At 29.5% G+C, this 22,416-nt stretch overlaps 2 protein-coding genes across 2 annotated transcripts; both read left to right on the top strand.

The window, feature by feature from the left end:
- The first annotated feature begins 10,397 nt into the window (after positions 1 to 10,397).
- On the top strand, positions 10,398 to 11,774 carry LOC107065852 (endocuticle structural protein SgAbd-6-like). Its single transcript, XM_015319903.2, has 2 exons — positions 10,398 to 10,592; positions 11,115 to 11,774. The coding sequence occupies exons 1-2, from the start codon at positions 10,584 to 10,586 to the stop codon at positions 11,427 to 11,429; spliced, it is 324 nt and encodes a 107-aa protein (XP_015175389.1). The 5' UTR covers positions 10,398 to 10,583; the 3' UTR covers positions 11,430 to 11,774.
- Positions 11,775 to 14,714: 2,940 nt separating this feature from the next.
- Positions 14,715 to 17,515, top strand: LOC107065813 (endocuticle structural protein SgAbd-6). The gene has a single exon (XM_089175902.1). It carries the CDS (start codon positions 15,744 to 15,746, stop codon positions 16,089 to 16,091), a length of 348 nt encoding a protein of 115 aa, XP_089032028.1. The 5' UTR covers positions 14,715 to 15,743; the 3' UTR covers positions 16,092 to 17,515.
- The last annotated feature ends 4,901 nt before the right edge of the window (positions 17,516 to 22,416 follow it).

Genomic DNA, 22,416 nt, shown 5'->3' with positions numbered 1-22,416 from the left:
CTCACCGATCTCATGTTTCGTTATTTGCTGGTTTACATCAATTAATGTCAAAATTGTGTCAAGAGAAAACGAAATTACTTTTCGAACAATCCAATATATATTTTTTATTATTTTTTTAATATAATTTGGAATCCTTGAACTTGACCAAGAACTGTCCACAATATTTTACATTTAAAATGATATTATAATATACTAGTAACTCCGTCTAGTTAATAATTAGATATCTAGATAATAACTAGTTGGTCCCAAGCCCAGATAAAGGAGGAGGGTTCAAGGGCGAGGCTAGCAACCTAACCTTATTAAAAAAATATCAATTGCTCCCAGAATTAACTTCATAACCTTTTTAGGCTAAAGAGGCTATGAAGTTTGGGATAACAGGACCTAGTCCTAAAAAGAAGAAGAAAAAGAAGAATATAAGAGTATAGAATTATTAAGTTTACCAGAAAATTCTGTCCGTTCAAACAAACATTAGTTCAATTTTTCGTCACTAGGGGGTAAGGCTCCATTTCATACAAATTGCCACCATGTTGACAAGAGTTTTAAAAGTAATTCAATTAATTAATTGTTCAAATTATGAATAATTTATTTTCAAAATGGACAGAATTTTTCTGATAGACCTAATATTTATATTTTATCTTAGATTATGCGAAAAATAATACAAAATAAAATATCAAATGACAAAAAAGATATCCTAACACTAACGCTCATTAACGTGTCAAATTAGTTCTCGATTAATGAGTATCGAGATAATGTTCTCGACTACGTCAGGATAATCCCTGACCTCTCGCACATCGTCCACGACCATCTCTTACCAATCGTGCATGTCCTTTTATTCTATTCGTAAGAATGATGACGACCGACCGCTGAACCCGGATCCTTCACTTGACTTCCGATCATTTTAAAATCGTCATTTCCATTAAACAAGTTTTTTCACATCTATCTGATTCATTTTAATTCAATATAACTTATCAGGATAAATTCTTTTAATAAAAAATTAATGAAGATTCGTAGTTATTTTATTTCTGAATAAAAAAAAAAAATACTTTGGGACAAGTTTATGGCTTCATCTTTATTTCTTGTTTTGCTATCTCTCGTTCTATAAAAAAATAATCTTACACAATATTGGGATCTCTGGCAGGGACGTGGCGTAGCAATTCGACCTATCTATTCTAATTTTGAATTTAGCCACCAGATAGCGTATTCAAGTGCTAGAGATCCCACGTGACGTAGCAATTCGACTAATCTACTCTAATTTTGAATTTAGCCACCAGATAGCGTATTCAAGTGCTGGAGATCCCACGTGGCGTAGCAATTCGACTAATCTACTCTAATTTTGAATTTAGCCACCAGATAGCGTATTCAAGTGCTAGAGATCCCAATATTGGGTTGACAAGTAATTTTGGTTTTCTAATATGAAATAAAACTCAATTGTTTCTAAACCAACAATTGTAAACTAAATTACATGGAATTTATTTCTATAGCAACCTAAAAGTGTCAACTACCAAACCTCAAAAGAAAAAAATACCAACAAAAGAACACGATATTTAACAAATTATTTAATTAACAAAACATTTAATTAAATTAATGTATTTTCAATTTAACAAAAGAATAACGAAACAAACATAACCTTATCTATTGGTGCAAGCCGAAATTACTTTCTTGCCAACCCAATAGATGCATTTATATCTCTTATATTAGATGTTTTATCTATGTAACAAGATACACATTAAAAAAAGAATTATTATTCTCTTCTAAATGAAATGGACATTTTATCAAATGATTATCATGTCAACAGCTTTGAACTTCTAATTGGCTTAGGAAAATTATAGAAGGTTACATCCTGTTACTGTAATTATCTTATCGCACTTATGTCATTTGTTCGAAGAGTAGGTGAGTAGGTGAGCCCTAGTGAGTTACGAATCAAGTTAAGTTATATACGTAAATGCTTAGACTCATGTGGCCTCAGCCTTCCCACCCCTCCCGTCATTCAATTCCTCATGCATCCTCTACAACCGCGGTATTTTGCTATCTGACTAGAAAATAAATCAATCCGACTATCCACGTATATAGTCATACTTTGCTACGTGGTTTTCTTAACCGATTAACTATATATACACTTCAGTATTACTGGTTCTATCTATGGACGAGAGAACGGAATGATTCTTTAACGAGAAAGAAAGAGAAAGATATGACAAAGTTCAAAGCTAAGATCTTCTTCCTTTTCAATTCTATTCGACCTGCATTTATACAAAAAAAAAAAAAAAAAAGAAAAAAAACTATTAAATGCATTGAGACATTTCGTTTCTAAATCAAGTTACTCAAAAACTGTGCACAGAAATTTGTTTCAAGACAAAAAAAAAAAGAACTCCTTTACGAGAATACTCGTCCTTATACATGTATAAAAAGTAATTACTACATACGTTTTATTACATTTCATAAGTATCATTTAATAATCAGTAATTATTTCTTAAATATTATTGGCATAATCGATTAGAACGATTTGTAGTAATTATAAGGTCGATTCAAAGGAATACAGGATAATGGTTAAAAGAAATTTCTTGATATCATCCACCTGTCTGTCTGATCATACAACACACATAAAACATACATATACCATATACTTAATTTATACTTACACATACGCGTAATTCTTACAAGTTTCCTCTTTTAACGAGCTTTAACGGCATGCATTATTTTCTCAATGTAAATTGAGTTAGTGTGCGAGATTGTAAATTGTTTGTATGAGTTAGGTGTAGGAGTGGAGTAGGGGCATTACACATATGTGTGTTGTGTGTGTTGCTGTTGTCTGCCGACAGCAACGTGGTGGCATTTAACCGATCCCTGCCATCGTGCTTGGTGGTTACATTACGCAAGATGAGCCTTTAAGCCGACTATGACGACGACCTCGTGCGGTCCAGCTCCAGGATTCTTGCGAAATTCTTAACTCGAGTGTGCGAGTTCCTCGTTGAAAAGCAACCAAAGAAGCACATATATACAGTCCTATACATACATAGTACTATCTTCTATGTGACTCCTCTTATTCTTGTTCATTTTATTTCTTTACTGGATGACTAGTACATATGATGAGTAAACACTCTACTCGTATCCACTTTCGAACGTTCCGACATCAATCAAAAAATCGATGATACTCATATGAGAAAATGTATGTACATTTACTTACACACTCACAACCTATACACATTTTTATAAGAATTTGTATTGTGCGTAAAAAAATCCCGAATTGAAGTAATTATCTTAAAGAATGTATGCCATCGAAAAGAAAACCGGAAGGAAACACTTTCTACGAAAATATCTGATCACTCTCAGTTCAATGCTACTTATGAATCATTCTGTACTAAGAAAAAGAATGTGTACCTGAAAGATATATCTGAAAGAAAGTTGAGGGATCATCTTTTAAAATAAATAGCTCACCCACACAAATATTATATTTTTGAGTGGTGTATGTCATAAATTAGAATAATGGGAGAGAATAAAGGGTTTTATTAATCGTAATGATTTCTTAAAAAAATAAAATATCATGTGGGCAGATCACACGTGTTAGAAGTGAAACCTTCGAAAAACTAAGTTTCGAGAGAATGAGACGACTGCAGAATATCAGGAGTAGGATAATTGTTGGGTTTTTTTGTAATATTATTATTATTATTATTATATTATTGTTATCACATTCAAAAATTATTATATGTTTTATTGAAAACATATATAAATAGATAACATATTACACAGCAAGCAAGTTCTCAATTCAAAGAAATGAGACGAGTTGCTTCTGGTAACTAAAAAATGCATGGTAACTAAACAACTCTGTTAGTGTAGTAAACACCACTATAGTAAGGTTTTTTTCGAAAAGTAGTGAGGTTTTTTCCGTAGGGTCTTTCCGATAAGTCCGTAGGGTCTTTCTGATAAGTCCGTAGGGTCTTTCCGATAAGTCCGTATGGTCTTTCCGATAAGTCCGTAGGGTCTTTCCGATAAGTGCGTATGTAAGTCGTACGTAAGTCCGATGTAGCTTCGTTACATAGCTCCGTTTCCGTTTATTTACTTTTCAGATCACTCCCATTCTAAAGAAGTTTTCACTTCAAAAAAAAACCACGATTTTATCTTCATGGTTCTATTGGACACATCATCAATTGAACATAGACAGGAAGATACAATCGATTGGTTAAAAAATCGATACATTTACATAACGTATCATCGAATAAATAGTTGCATCTACTTGTGCTTGTATTCTATTCAATTTTTAATATTATCTTGTTCTTTCATTCTCTCTCTCTATCTCTATCTATCTCTTTAAGTTATTTCTTGTGTACAATTGATTATACAATATCGTCGCGCCTATTCGTCGTTAAACCGCGCAAAAAGGAAAAGCCGCGCGACCTGCAAAGGTGATGCACGATGGTTCACTTCGAAACCTAACCGGTTATCTAACTCTTTACGATACTCGGCATATCTACGACATAGTAACGAATAGGGAAACGAAACCTGAGGGATTGAATACCTGTTTAAAGGGAAAGAAGAAGAAGAAGAAGAAGAAGAAGAAGAAGGAAGAAGAAGAAGAATGACACAACGTTTAGGTTTCTTCGTTTTAAACCTTCGTGTTATTCCATGTTGTCTCATTCCATGGAATATATAAATTTGATATTCTTAACATTTTATAAATCACCATAATTAACTTTAAAGTATAGAAATAAGTAAAGATAATCGTGAATTAGACAAATTTTTATTCGTATCTTTCCTTTTTTTTTTATTGCTTATTTGCTGTTGCATACTTCGTGCATTGCATTGCATTCTTCTACGTCATGCACATGTGTACACACACACACAGGTTGTAAAGCGTGTATATTGATGCATATAAAATGTGTACATTATCAATTTATTTCATATAAAAATAAAAAATTACAGATGTGATTTAATGAAGATAAAATAAAACTAAAGTAAGAACAATTTTTGAAATGCCATTGCATCGATTTCACAAGTGTGTTGAGAAGTTTGGATCTCGAATATTTGTAAAAAAAAAAAAAAAAAAAAAAAACAGATATGTGCAGATCACACACGGTAAAAGTAAAACTTTCAAAAAAAACCAAGTTCCGAGACGTGAATATATCGAAATAATTGAATTGTAATACAGCGCCATCTATTGAAAGAACTTTAGAAAACCTAGATAACCTCTACATAAAAATCTTTAAATTAGTAATAAAAAAAAATAATAATAATAAAAAAAGTCGCGATAAAAATTGTGCTATTTGCTAAGTTGGAAAAATGAACTTGAAATAAAATTAATTTCATTAAAATAAGTTGAGTAGTTTCGCAATTATTAGTGGACAAACATATTGTGACACTGAATTTTTATATACAGAATTTTATTAATTAATTAATTAATTAATATATAAAATTAAATTATATATTGAATTTTATTAATTAATTAATTATTTTTGTTTCATCGGTTTCACGGTTTCTTCCGTTTCACGATTTTCAAATCACCCTGATTTTAAAGAAGTTTTCACTTCAAAAATCATCAAGTAGGGTTGATTTAATTCAATTACTATAATTCTTATTATTTATAAATTTGATAAAATATTTTTCTCTTTTTTATTTTTAGTGAGATGTTAAATAAGACGATCGAAAATGTATGTCAGAAACATTGACATCGATACTCTCTATCTCTCGAAAAAGATGAGATTCTCTTCTCTCGATATCTCTTGAATTATTCTTTGATAGAGAAAAGAAGAAGAACCCTAAGTGACTGTATATATATATGTGTGTGTGTGTGTGTGTGTGTGGCGTCATTAACATACGACACGTTTCTTATGTAAGCATCGTATTCACTTTCTTTTCAAAGAGATTAACGCATATATATATATATATATCTCTTTTCCCCACCTTAGTCACGCAACATTCGAATCTTTCTCTATATTATATTTCATTTATATTTTTTCATTTATAGTTTATAGTTTCTAAGAATGACAAAGACAATTTATTATTTTTTATCTAACATTGATCACACACATGTGAGCATTTGACAATCTACCGAAGTTAAACGACGAACATCTAAATTCTAACCTAACCAACTATCTGTTTTCATTTTTTATTTTTTTTTTCATACCCCTTCCATCTACTCATCACCCCTTCCCCCACTCTACCCTTTCTACGGTTTCTTTCACATAGCACATCATTTCTAGTCAATCACTTAAACGTTATTAACTTATCTGAAAACGTTTTTAAAGTATAAAGTGTGCTGATGATTTTAATTTTCTATACTTCGTTGTTGTTGTCTAATGTCATAACTCGTTTTCTCTTATATTATGTTTTAATAGTTACATACTTTTAAACCGTACATATACCTGTTGTGTAGTTTGCATTTAACCAATGTACTTTACGTTTCACTCGAATTTAAAGAAAGAAAAAACAAAATGAGATAATTACGAACGTCTTCTTTTTTCTTTTTTTTTTTTTATTATTCGACTTTACGAACAAAGATAAAATGGATATTCATCTCTATTATACCGATGACATAAGTGATGTCGAAAAAATTGTATGTTCTTCTTTTTGTTCTCTCTCTCTCTCTTTCAAAATTAGCACGTGTTTCACTCGTTGCGAAGAAAGATTATTATAATAATATATTTAAAAAAAAAAATAAAAAGATATTTTTTTGATCGTTGATTATGATAAGAAGAGAAGGATTGAAAAGTGTTGAAGTATTCTTTCTGTCGGTACTACAATGGTGGTATAATCTTAAGAACATCTTTAACAAGTTGACAGACTGTCCTTTCCTTTCTACTTGTATTAGATATTATCATACTTTGATAGATCCTGTGATTACGTTACCACACGCAACTGCTTGTTGTTTCGTTATATATATATATATATTATCTTGTTATCCTGTAGTAATAGGAATTTTGATATTTAACCATTTGACCTATTATAACGTACACCATACGTCGTGATGTTTCTGTCCTAAAACTGAAAAACGACGTACACCATACGTCGTGATATTTCTGTCCCAAAACTGAAAAACGATGTACACCATACGTCCAGACGTTTCTGTCCTAAAACTGAAAGTGACGTATGCTAAACGTCCTAAGAACACGCTGAAATGCTTGACTGCCCAACTACGAGATATCTCGTAATGTGTGCTGCTGCAATTTCAGATTAATTACAAATGATTATTTACATTAAGAATTATTAAAAAGGTTGAATAAAATATTTATATGGTGTAGAAAACATGAATTATCAATTATTGTAAATACCATTATAATATTATATCAGTAACTTAATATTATTATATTTTTAAAAATTTAAGGCAAGTCGCTCTAAATATGTCTGGCAGTCAATGAGTTAAAGGAGTAACACCACTCTAAAATTGTTAAAAAATTGATTATTTTTTTGTAGCTTAAAGTGTACTTTAGATGTCTAAAAACAATATGCACTTGGTTCCGAAACAAACAAGATTTTAAACATGTCAAAATCTTGGTTTTACCGAAGCGCTTCGAAGTGCGAGAATGGGACACTGTAGGCGCTGGTTTAACATCGTTCGTCGCTCGGCCCGTTTTGGTTGAGTTTTTCGCCAGGCCCAAAATTTGACTGTCGGCGCATCGTAACGTAAAGAAGCGATAAGTAGAAATATCAACAATTTGACCCAAGTATTATGGTTATATTAGATTATTATTATATTTTATTTATTGAAAATAATAAAATGTAAAACTATTGTTTATTTACTGAAAATAATTTTGTTTCGAAATGGAAAATGTGATAAGTTGTTCCAACTAAAAAATACTATAACTTCAAGAAGAAGAGCGTCACCGTATACGGTGACGGGGTCCCTAGGGGAGCATGCCCGTCACCGATATACGGTGTCATGGCGACAAACGTGTTAAAGCGTAGCGCAAGACACTGCCACCGTGAAGTTAGCGTGTAGGTCAAATGTTTAAGATTTATTTTCTACTTCTTAACAATTTAAACAAAACAAAAAAATATATATATTACTTTAAACGAGAACAATGAATAAATCTCAACGAATACAAATTGTATTTCATGATTCTTATTAATTATGGTTAGCTGAAGATCTAGCTGACTGGGAACATATTTAATAACTCGTTTTAATTGAGCAACGAAATTATGCAAAATTTGACATTGAAATTCCCTTTCCTTTTCTTTTTATTTTTTTCTATACAGAATATTTTATCCACGTTTCTTTTTATCTATTTCTTCGTTCATATAAATACTATAATTTATTACTTGAGTTAACATAAAAATAAATATTGTATATCTTTCCATTGAGAAGTATATATTTATATTTAAATGGAATATTAATAAGAAGGTCATTGAAATATGAGAATGTTTTTTATAGACAAGAGATAATATTCAACTTCGATATACAGGTTTTAAAAAAAACCAAGCTCCGAGACGTGAATATATCGAAATAATTGAATTGTAATACAGCGCCATCTATTGAAAGAATCTTACAGAACCTAGATAACCTCTAAACAAAAATCTTTAAATTAGTAATAAAAAAGAATTAAAAAAAATAGATGTGTGCAAATCACACACGGTAGAAGTGAAACCTTCAAAGAAAACCAAGCTTCGAAATAATTGAATTGTAATACAGCGCCATCTATTGAAAGAACCCTACAAAACCTAGATAACCTCTAAATAAAAATCTTTAAATTATTAATAAAAAATAATTAAAAAAAATAGATGTGTGCAAATCACACACGGTAGAAATTAAACCTTCAAAGAAAACCAAGATTCGAAATAATTGAATTGTAATACAGTGCCATCTATTGAAAGAACTTTACAGAACCTAGATAATCTCTAAACAAAAATCTTTAAATTAGTAATAAAAAATAATTAAAAAAAATAAAAAATTGTGCTATGTGCTAAGTTGGAAAAAATCACGTGAAATAAAATAAATTTCATTAAAATAAGTTAAGTAGTTTTGAAATTATTAGTGGACAAACATATTGTGACACTAAATTTTTATATATAGAATTTTATTAATTAATTAATATATAGAAATAAATTATATATTGAATTTTATTAATTAATTAATTATTTTTATTTCATCGGTTTAACGTTCTTCCATTTCACGATTTTCAAATCACCCTGATTCTAAAGTTTTCACTTTAAAAAAAAATCTACAATCGGATTCGCGATAGTTTCGGACTGCTGAACTTTCATCGCGTGTTTAGAATGTCGCAATAATAGAAACAGCATGGAATAGAGCAAAAAGAAGATGATCATTGCTACCTATCTTCGTTTATTCGAATTTAATTGGCACACTATATGTTCACTAAACTTTTATACAGTTAAGTAGTAAGTATTACTTACATATTCTAACGTTTAGGTATATAATACATTTTTTTTTTTTAGTAATTAAATAGATTTCACCTTATTACACAATTCTTAACGAAGTTAGTCCCAAAGTTAAATTTCTTTGAACGAGAAGAAAAAAAGAAGAAGAAGAGAAGGAGGAGAAGGAGGAGTAAAAGAAGAGAAGGATCAATGAATGAAGAAGATCAACGAGAATCGGTAAAAAACCTGACTAACCTTTTAAACGTGAGCTGATCATCTTTCCAAAGTGCATTTTAAATTGCTTTGAGCTTTCTAGTAACGTTAAGTCGAATCCTCGTAAACGTAAAACGTAATTGTGAAATCTTAGAACAGAGACAACTGACTTATCATTATAAAGAGATTGAACAAAACACCGATAAGTCATATAAAATAAAATAAACAAAGTATAATACCCAAATCGGATTAAAGTTTTAATTGTTTTGATTTGATGTCAAGCTTCTTTTAGGTTTAGGGGATCATTTTCTATCGATCAATGTTTAATATAAAATCAAATATATAACTTAGGAAGGGAAGCAACGAAATCTTCACGAGAAAGTCAAAAAAAAAAAAAAAACCTTTGAACTTTCGATCAATGTGTGTGTGTGTGTGTGTCGAGTCAGTTCCACTTTCTTTCATATCCGTGAATCTAAAGTCCTCGTATTTATCTTTAGATATTAAATACGAATCTAATCGACAAGTAGATAATTGGTATACCATTGTTTAAAGATTATCTACCGTAGACCATCTCACCTAGTTGAACAAAGGACACCACAGGTAGAACTGATGATGAGATTATGGTTTCTAACATCGATGTTTCTCTCCTCTTTCTTTGTCCTACCTTGAAAACCTATATCCATCATTTAAACCTGAACGTTCTCATTCTTTAGTTCAACCTTTCTTTTTGTTGGTCTTCTCATGGTCCAATATACACAGGTAACAGGTATTGTATCTTCCTAAACAACACATGTACGGTACCATCACCGAGATGGACCAATGCCGTTCTTCCAGTAAAAAGATTTCGACACACGACCAAAATTTCAGCACCGAGAGAGATCTTTCTTTTTTTTCGGTAGTGGTAAGGGTGGGGGTGGGTAGTGGGGGTTTAATCGTAACACTAAATCCGCCTATATATTAAGCCGTGGGTTCATCTTTCGAATCAGTACAGTAACACAACTCACATCTAAGAATTACATTTCTTTTCGACGTTTAAGAAAGACGATAAACGAATTATTTCATCCAAGATGAAACTGGTGCGTGTGTTTAATTTTTTTTTGATTTTTTTTTGGTTTTTTTTTTTTTTTAAAGAAAATACATTGGATATATTTTCTCATCTTTTTGTGTACTATGGAAATTGTTTTTATTTCTTTTTTTTTTTTTTTATATATATATAAAATATGACAATAATTTACTAACAAGTGTAAAATTGATTAAACGCATACTTAAACGTTTTTCATTAAATTTACAAGATTTTTTCTTGATCAAAATTAACGTACAACTCGTGTCATTGGAAATCTTGAAAATGTTGATAAATACGTCGTAAAAAGCGTTTAATAATTTTTATTTTTTTTTTATTTTTCTCTCAATTATATCTCACTGCGATAACGAGTATCGATAACGTCAATTAATTGCAAATGAACCAACGTAATCGATTTTCCAACTGGTTCGATAATTGTTTTCCTATTTCGAGAAAATATTGACATCATCGTTTACAATCATTTCTAAATATAAATGAGATAATAAGAAAAAATTGAATTGTTTTTCTTTTTTATTAGATCATAGTAGCATTCGTCGCCCTATTAGCTGTCGCCCTTGCTCTACCACAACCACAGCAAGAAGTTGTACTAGTTAAGGAAACACCCTCTGACAATATTGGTGTTGGTGGTTACAACTTTGGTTATGAACTTTCAAATGGTCAACACCATCAAGAATCCGCCGAATTGAAAAATGCTGGAAGTGAAGATGAAGCACTCGTTGTTAGGGGTTCCTTCAGTTGGGTTGACCCAGTTACCAATCAACGATACGACGTCTCATACGTTGCCGATGAAAATGGTTTCCAACCACAAGGCGAACATCTTCCAAAAGCTTGATTTCATTATTACCAATATAAAAATAGGATTGTATAGTTATAATAATAAAATTATTTTATAATCAATTATCATACAATATTCATCCTTTTTATTTCCAATTACATCTTATGCCATTTCTTCTTCTTCTTATTATTATTATTATTATTCATAATAGTTTAAAGATACTTTCTAAATAATAAATCATTTTTAATATATATATATACATGTGATTTATGATTGAAGAAAATTTCATTTTGATTTCAAGAAGAATTATACTCAATTCTGTTGTAGGACGACACGTGTTACGTTCGTACTACTTAAAAGAACAATCTTACGCATTGCACCACCTGCAAATGTTATTTAAATGTTAATTAGTCATTATTCAATATTTTAATATAAGTATTTTACCATTGCATTGAAATCGATACTACATTCATTTGAAACATATCTGAAATATTTATTTATTTAAAAAAAAAAAATACAAAAATACTAAAGAATAAGATTAAATTTTTATTGTTATTGATATTGAATGCACGCACAATCTAAGATAAATAAATATAATAAATTATAAAATAAAGTAACGTAATATTTCTTCTTTTTTTTTTACAAATATTATATATTACTGAATGCAATGTGATATTTCTTATGCACATGCATTACATCTGTCCTTTTTCTTCCTTCAAACACATTTTTACGTAACAATTTATATCCTTATGCTATGTTAAACATAATACTCGTTAGTTATAATACATATAGGTATATAGTACACCTATATTAATTAATTATTATTATTATTATTAATTGGCATTAGGAATTCGAAAGTTCATTGCCACAAATACCAAATCCCGCCATTGTTCCCGTCCCTGAACGCGATCCTTCCATTCGCGGTCCTCCTATCCTATTTCTATTTCTTTCAGGTCCCATATATTAATTAATATAAACAATAATTAATATTTTTATTTAATAAAATACAAATTTCTCAATCTCAAACAAAATAAACTCATTTCACATAATATTTTATTAAGTATATTCGTTAATTAAATAAATATGTTAAACTGTGGGGGTCTTCGTTTGAGAACACACATCGTTTTATGTTGCCAGAATCAAACTATGACAAGTATACTCGTCAATACACAAAATTGTGCCACTTCTATATGTATTACTGAATGCAATGTGATATTTCTTATGCATACGCATTACATCTATCCTTTTTCTTCCTTCAAATACTTTTTTACGTAACAATTCATATCCTTATGCTATGTTAAACATAATACTCGTTAGTTATAATACATACAGGTATATAATACACCTATATTAATTAATATAAACAATAAACAATATTTTTTCATTTAATAAAATACAAATTTATCTCAAACTTATTTCACATAATATTTTATTAAGTCTATTCGTTAATTAAATAAAAATGTTAAACTGTGGGGGGGCCCTCGTTTGAAAGCATACACCGTTTTGTATCGTCAGAATCTAACACATGACAAGTATACTCGTCAATACACAATTAACTAATTAATATACGTTCATAAACATTTATTAATTGTTACAAATAATATTAATAATAATACTAATAACTGTTTATAATAAAATAAAAATGTTAAACTATGGGGGCCCTTGTTTGAGAGCACACACCGTTTTGTATCGTCAGAATCTAGCACGTGACAAGTATACTCGTCAATACACAAAATCGTGCTACTTTTCTATGACGAGTATACTCGTCAATAAACAAAATCGTGCTACTTTTCTATGACGAGTATACTTGTCAATAAACAAAATCGTGCCATTTTTCTATGACGAGTATACTCGTCAATACACAATTAACTCATTAATATATGTTCATAAACATTTATCAATTGTTACGAATAATATTAATAATTTTTTATAATAAAATACAATGAAAATAAAATAAATATTCATGGTATGATCTTTGCAACATATTAAAGTTAATCATGCGTGTTTGACATTGAAGATCGTCCTCGACATAAAAAAAATTGATTTTTAATTTCGATCAATTTTTTGATAATAATAATAATAATAATAATAGTAATAAAAATAAAAAAATAAATAATAACAGGATGAATATGAGCATGGTTTCGTTCGTTCGTTCGTTCGTTCGTTCGTTCGTTCGTTCGTTAGTTTGTAAGGTCACGAAGATGATAGCCAATTGCGTAAGAATAAAATACCGCATAAAAGTTCGACGGATATCATAAGACCAGTTTTCCTTGATCGATCCATCCGTGGGATTATTCAAGTGTATAGTAGTTTATTATTCGTGGATAGGTTGTTTCCGATGTATCCAAGGTTTTCAAAGATTGACACCACTTATATTAGTTTTTGGTACTTTGAATAATGAAATACTTTTTCCTTTGTAATAGATTCGCATTTTATTGAATCAATGAATCCTCTCTATGATTGCCTAAGGCAAATTCATCGAAATTATTTTGCTATGGTGTCCTTCGCATATATATATATATATATTTTTTTTTTTTTTGAATATGGGTTTAGTGAATTGTATTGGATATCATTAATAATTTCAATCTAGTCAAAGGTTGTACACATTTTTATTAATTAGTCATCGATATCTTGCATAATTCATTAAAACTAGACTGTTTGTACTTGAATTGTTAAATTTAAAATTATTACTATTATTACTATTATTATTAGGACGATGAACAACATTTTAGAAGAATTTCTAAACATCGTTTCAAATTCTTAGGAAGTAGATAAGTTGTTTCCGATGTATCCAAGGTTTTCAAAGATTGACACCACTTATTTTAGTTTTTGGTACTTTGAATAATAAAATTCTTTTTCCTTTGTAATAGATTCGCATTTTATTGAATCAATGAATCCTCTCTATGATTGCCTAAGGCAAATTCTTAGAGATTATTTTGCTATGGTGTCCTTCGCATATATATTTATTTTGAATATAGGTTTACCTATTGGTAAATACTAAATTATATTGGATATCATTAATAATTTCAATCTAGTCGAAGGTCGTACACAGTTTTATTAACTAGTCATCGATATCTTGCATAATTCATTAAAACTAGATTGTTTGTATTTGAATTGTCCAATTTAAAATTATTATTATTATTATTATTATTAGGATGATGAACAACATCTTAGAAGAATTTCTAAAGAACGTTTCAAATTCTTAAGAAAGTTTTCTTTTTTATAATTTACACGCATTTAGAAAGTATTTTTGGGGAATTAAGAAGGAAAGTTTTGTGACAATTACAATTAGTATGAATATTTAATCGAAAATAAAGTTTTTTTTTTTTTTTTTTTAATTCATCGATCCTTCAAACGACTAAGCTTCTTTAAAATTTTTATTCGAAATATTTGATCTTTAACGATATCTTTTATTCATAAATAGAAATTCTATGAAATAGTCTTTCACGTTGAATGAGAAAAAGAGAAAGAGAGAAAGAGAGACAGAGAAAGAGAGAGAGAGAATTTCTCGTAGTATTCAGGTGTATTTGCTATGACTATTCTTATACAATGGCAGATAATTGAGATATGAAGTACGTGACAAGTAAAGTATAATCGTGAAATCCTTTATAAAGGAGTTATTTGTATGATAAACATTGTTACTATCTTAAACGTATAATAATCATTGCACATTTAATGTGTATATTTTAATATAAACGTTCAAAGATGTTCGTGTAATTTTTATTTATAAATGCGGTCTTTAAGAAAATTTGCTTCTTTTTCTTTTTTTTTTATTATCTGATCACGAATAAGATAATATCGAAATAAAAATTCATTTCCAAAAATACGTAATTACGATTTAATTACAGTAATTAAATACAATTACGTATTACCAATCACTGTAATATTAATATAAAATTCATTATATGGAAGACATACGTGTAAGGTAAGATAACAGGTAATTTTTTAATGATGTATATGTATTCAAAAAAAAAAAAAAAAAAAAAAGAAAAGAAAAATTCAAAAATTGATAATATTGGAAACGTAAACCAGTAGGAAGGTCAAAATATCAGAGATGGCAAGCGGGCGTGTGCTCATCATTGGTAAAGTGGACAAAAAGTGAAAGGTGAAATTCAATGGTGGTGTAACAAAATTTTGGCAGTAGGAGGACCAGTATAAAATGACCGTAAGCATCCTCAAAGTTACCACAGTCGTATCCAGTCGTCTTCTCATTCAAACGAGACACCAAATTCGATTAGTAATCATGAAGATGGTAGGTATACAATGAATTAACATTGAAAATAAATATTCTAACAATTTCATCAAAATCTGTATTGTTATTGACAAGATTTAACAAACAATATTATTATTATTATTATTATTCATGAAATTATGTTAAATTTAATTATTTTATTTCAGATCATAATCTTGTTCGCCGTCATGGTTGTTGCATATGCACTACCAGCTCCACAAACTGTTCAACACGATGAAGTTGCGCTCGTTAAGGAAACACCCTCTGACAATATTGGTCTTGGTGGTTACAATTATGGTTATGAACTTTCAAATGGTCAACACCATCAAGAATCCGCCGAATTGAAAAATGCTGGAAGTGAAGATGAAGCACTCGTTGTTAGGGGTACCTTCGGTTGGGTTGATCCAGTTACCAATCAACGATACGACGTCTCATATGTTGCTGATGAAAATGGTTTCCACCCACAAGGAGAACATCTTCCATCATAAATTTGGTTTTCCTTATCTACGAACAATTCGCTAAACAATTTTAGGACCTGAACAAAATAATTCGAATTAGAAGATGATGAAGAAGAAAAAGAAAAAGAAGAAGAAGGTGGATCGTGAGATTATTCAATTTGAAATTTCTTAGTTACCTGATTATTCACTTTTTTATTATTTCTATTACTACTACTCTCTCTCTCTCTTTCTTTATCTAAGGACTGACTTTTCAACAAACATGTACAAAAGTTATATACATATATTATTTCATGAATAATAATCGTTGAAACAATTTAAATGAAAAGTTCTGTATTAGTAAATTTCCAACCCTTGTTTATCGAATGGTAACTCTGTACATATTGAAATTAAAGTAAACAAAAAGTAAACAAGCATTTCTAATCTCTTAATAATATTTTTTTATTTTTTTGCAAATACACCTGTGCAACACTACAGTCTTTTCCTTACGTTAGAAGACAAATAGTGGTTCAAGCATATAATAGCATAGATTACAAAATATAAATGGCAATTCTATTCCTGGAGAATAACTAATACTTTAGAGATGAAATCGTCTGTAAAACTTGTAGAATGCCGATATCGGGGACAAGGATCTTCTTCCCGCCCCCCTCCTCCTCCTCCTCAACCCTACTACCACCTACCCCGATGAATATAATTCCTCAAAAGGAAAGGCACTTCGAAATGTTAATGTTCATTTCACGCATTATCTTTTTTATTTTGTTTTTATACTTTTATCATTTTTTTTTTTTTAAGTAAAAATTTTTTAAAATGGGGAAAGGGGTGATTTGAAAAAAGGGATGAGACGAAAAAAGGGACAGGTAGCGATAAACAAAATAAATCAACTCGATGAAACGAAAAAAAATGGCTAAGTTAGTAAAAACAAGTATTTTTCTATCAAATTTTTTGTGGTGTTCTTCGTAATCCCAACTTCTGGCTACTAAGTGTTTTATATGTGTGTGTGCGACTGTATACTATGAAACGTATTAATTACAAAATTAAACTTTAATTTTTATCATTATTTAAAAAAATATTGCGCCTGTATGCATGCAACCCTCCAGACACACTTGAAAATATTGCTTGCAAGTGCCATCTATTGGGACGGAATTTTTTTCCTGCTCGAATGATAGGCAACCCGTAGTACACACGTGTATAAACAGTTTGGGCTGAAAAAAATTTGCGTCCCAACAGATGGCGCTCGTAAGCAACATTTTCATGTGTGTCCGGAGGGTTGCATGCATACAGGCGCACATTTTTTCTAATTATTAAATAAATAATTAGAATAAAAAGTTAAAATAATATTATAATAATGTTATGTAATGAATTATATTTAATTATATATTTAAATATTGAATTTTTTAAACGATCGATAAAAATGAAAAACACACTAGTGACATCTTACGTTAGAATAGACAAATTAACTACCATAATCCTGTTTATTAAGTTTTAATACCAACTTTTGATCACCAGATAGCATTTTTTAATGTCTAGGAAAAAATTGTATAAAATATAAACAACATTGGCGTATCTTTATTTAAATAATTAAAAGGAAAAATAAAAAGAAAAAAGATTGTCACGTATAGAATTAGAATAAAACGTTCAAATTACATATATTTTAAATAAAAGTAATTTATTTACAAAAAAAAGAAAAAATCCTCATATAAAAAAAAAACCCCATGTACGTTCTTATGTTTTTATATCTTTAAGTAAATGACAATTGCAATTAAAAGTTTGTTAAAGTAAAAATTCTTAAACTAACAACACAGTCTTTTGAGATCAACGATTAATTGAACGATATGAACAACGATGAAGTCATCGATGAAAATGAAGTTCAAGTAAAAACTTCGTTAGATCATTCAAGTAATATATAATCGTATATATAATTATTATTAATTTATTAATATAACCTTTTTGTTTCTAAACAAAATCATTATGTATATATATATATATATATATATATATATTATAAACAGAACTACCGATTAAAATAAACGAAGAAAATGATAAAAATGATGAAGAAAGTTCCGATGGTAGTTCACCATCAGCATTGAAAAAACGTTTACAGGATTTATCATCAACTTACGATAATCCATTAACACCTCTTCTTAGTCATCGAATTCCAATAATTAATCGATCGGACAAAGAAGATCATCAAAATTCAAATCTTCTTGATGAAAGTTCAACTAAATCTAATTCGTTGCAAGGTGCACGTGCACGTAGACGTGCCAAAATTCGTTCAGAAATTTTAAACGAAATCGATCAATCTTTGTCTATGACAAATTCTACAATAACGACAGATTTGTTTAATATTTTAACTCAATCAGAAAATTCAAATAAATTGAATGACGAAAGTTCGATGGAATCATCATTGACACAAATTTACGATGACAATGATTCGTCAAAGTTTCGTTTTAAAGCAAATACATTTACGGGTTCTATGACGTCACGAAGTTATTATTGCAAGCATGACGATGATGACGATGATAATAAAAAATCTGATTTAATTAAACGTCAATCTAAATCAGCTAACGACGATCGTATAAATAAATGTAACAAATTATTAACAAATAAAACGAAACTCAATCCCATTTCACATTTATCTACAAACAATGTGCGTCCAATTAAATGTGGAGGATACAGACCGAACACTGGTGTTATCTTCAAAAATTTAAGTTCAAGTAGTGAATCTGAAAGTATTAATGAACCAACAACATCCAATTGTTTATTTAAAAAAATCAATAGTCCAATAACAAATACGGAATTATCATCACCAGTTTCTAAAACTACGTTAGACGAAAGAATATCCAACGTTTTATCATCAAGAAGTGAAGATAATCAAGCGTTATCTTCATTCCGATCATTTCAAGAGTTATCTCGAAATAAACTAGTTAATAATAATAATAATAATAATAATAATAATGATTTGATAACTGTGCCATCAAAATCAGGTGTTTTGATTTCCTCACGTTCAGAAAACGTAAAACAGAAAAATGATTTATCTGATGAATCTAACATTAATTCTATCAATTTGTCTAAACATCTGAAAGGTAAAATGATCGAACACTTGTCATGTCCATCTTCAGCAAAAAATTGTATAGAAAGGGAAGAATTTCTCGTATCAAGGACGAATATTGCGAGATATTTTAGTGAAGATCATTCTTTGTATGAAAATAATCCAGAAAAAATGTCTTCGTTTCTTAATGTAGGATTAAACGATGATTTGGAAACATTTAATGCATCTGATAATGAAAGACAAGACAATAACATAACCAGTGTTCCAAGTTTACGATTATATTCTGAAGATGTTTCGTGTTCTACGTCAGCTGGTAGCAAAACTTACACGCAAAATCGTTCATTGGATAGCAGTGTATTATCAAATGCTTTATCAAATGTTTGTTCAACGTTAAATACCAAAGATAAAGAAAATAATTCAACGAGAACTCGATACAGATCTTACGATGACAGCGAAAATTTCGACACTTCGGAATCGTCTGATCAAAATTTGATTTTGATTAAAACACATGAAGAACCAATGGTAACCACTGAATCCAAAAATTATGATGAATTTGATATCATCGATGAATCACGTAGAGCATTTTCAGCACCTCATTCAAAATTACCTACGAAACGTTTGGTACGTTTGATTTGTTTTTTGTTTTTTTTTTTTGCAATGAAAAGAACAAATCACGATGTTTAATTTATAAAAAAAAAAACACACAATTTATTTTTACAGGTAGACGATAGGAGGTGTAAATCGGTTGATCTATCGAATCATGAAATGATCTACGTTAAAGAAAATCATCAATATCCCGAATCATTGTATTCAAATTTAAGTAAAACAAATTTGTCGGAAAGTATTGGATCATTGAACTTTACCGAAGATTATCATCAAACGTTAAAAGAACCAATTGAAATGTCATATTTACAGGAAGATAAATATAATCCGTATAATTCGGAATATACGATGTATCCAAGACAAAGTCATCTTTCCATTTTGCAAGAAGAATCAGAAACGAAACTCGAAGAATATGATTTATCCGAATCATCAACGTTTGAAAATAAGGAATCACCTACTGTAAATATCGATCAAGAAAATTCTGTTAAATTGAATGAAACTAATTTGATACAAAATACGATTGAAAATTCAACGGATGTTACAAAACAATCCAATCGTACAAATTTCATTTCTGCATTACCTTTAAATAATAAACAGGATGATCAAATAAATGATTATTACGAAAAGGGTGATAACGAGTACAAAAAAATGGAAGAAAAATCATTGGACGATAAACTCGATAAGAATAATCAGTCAGAAATGAAAACAATGTCTGTTGAAGCGGATACAACGATGTTAATAATAAAAAATATTCACGAAACGTGTACATGCGTTTCACCAAAGGTTTCTTCTTCAACATCGAGATTACTTTGTACGTTTGAACATAATAATAATAATAATAAAAAATCACCGCGTATTAAAAATAAAACTAATAAAAAAAGTCAAGAACGTTTTCCATTTACCATATCAGAAACTGAGAGTACAATTGTAGAAACTAGACAAAACGTTGGACGTTGTAACAATGTTACCAACAAATCAAGATCATTGGAAACGTTTCGTGAATTAACATATCCAGGTATAATTGAATTTTTTAATTCATCTATCGAATGTTATGCTTACAATAACGAACGTCAACGTGATCAACGAAATATTTTACCAAAGATGAAAGGATTTGTACGTAGATTTTCAAATAAATTGAAATCATCTCGTAAACAAAACAACACTGATCATCGTAAGGAAATATCAACTAAGATAATTTATCAAAATCAAGAATGTCAAATAGATTCGATTCCGGAATCGTGTTCGGACGAATCAACCATCGAACAATCACAATTGATTGAACCAAAATCAGGTAATACAAGATCATCGATCATTTCTAGTGGTAAATCGTTGAAAAAGACAATGAGTTTAGAAAATTTGACACTTTGCAAAGAATATCCACGTAGACGATACGATCGTGATGATAAATGGGTCAAAGAATTTGAAGAATGTTCATCGCAACGTACAACAACCAGAACAACATCGTCCAATAAACATTTATCAATGTTTACTTCTAAAAGTGAAAATAGTTCATTGGTCGAAGATTTGTCCAAAGAATCGTTGATAATTGATGAAAATAATATTCAAAGTGATACTCGTCAAAATGAAGTAGATTCAATGACAAACGTATCAACCTCATTCGTATTACCAAATTCAAAAGAAACTAAAGTCAACGTTCAAAATGATCAACAAAATCCCGACACTGATGAACTTAGTATTAACATGGAAAATAATGGCTGTATTTGTTTAAAATTCTATCGAATGTTAACTTGTTCTTACATCTTAACAACGAAGAAACATCGAAGTTCGATCATCAAACCTAACACATTGATTGAAATGAAGAAAAAGATCAGGAAAAAGACATTTGGTTTATCATCGAAATGATTTCATTGTTTAAGGGATGATTGATTATTTTCTTCGTTTCATTTAACACATCCATAAGAATATTTTACCACTTGTTTGTTTCTTCTTGTTATTGTTGTTATTTTTTTGTTTTTTTTTTTTTTTTCATGGGTCAGAATACTTCGTTTATAATTGAATTACGCTACACACATGAAAACTCGTACGTAATAATAATGGATGTGTATTATTAATAGCGATATATTTTCATTTCATTAATAGCCGATTTAATAATAGGTACTAATAATTAACCCTTTCGTTACAATTAACATGAATCGATGATACACAAAGGTTCATCATATGAACGATGATGATACAATTCATCCAAGTAACAAAAGGGTTAACACGTTTTATTCATTTTTTCATCGAGAAAGCCAAAAAAAAGGCACGCACCGATCGACACCGAGTAAATATTGTGTTTAAAACACACCCTATCCTCCCCCACCCCAAAACACACACACACAATTGTGTAAAAACTTAAAATATGTATTTAGTATGTCGTCGTTCGTCCTTGTTATTATTGTTTTTTTTTTAATTTATTTTTGTGTCTTTCGTTTATTTTATTTTGTCCGTATATTCGTACATAATGTCCATCATCACACTTTGATTTTGGTTTATTTTTTTTTCCAACCCATGATGCGACGTGAAGATTTTCTTTTTTTTTAATCGACAGAATACAATATTATTATTATTATTATTATCGAATTTTTTTTTTTTATCGCTTTAATAATAAAACGTTTCCTTCGCTACGCTTCGTTTCTTTTACATTTTTTTTTTTTTAACTTATTATCGTTATTATCGTTATAGAAAAAATAAGTCTTTAAATAA

This window comes from Polistes dominula, unplaced genomic scaffold (genome assembly GCF_049000335.1).
Source record: "Polistes dominula isolate Pdom_NZ unplaced genomic scaffold, Pdom_raw_medaka contig_19, whole genome shotgun sequence".
NCBI lineage: Eukaryota > Metazoa > Arthropoda > Insecta > Hymenoptera > Vespidae > Polistes > Polistes dominula.
The sequence above is the reverse complement of the archived record's forward strand: the minus strand, read 5'-3'. Positions and strand labels throughout refer to the sequence as shown.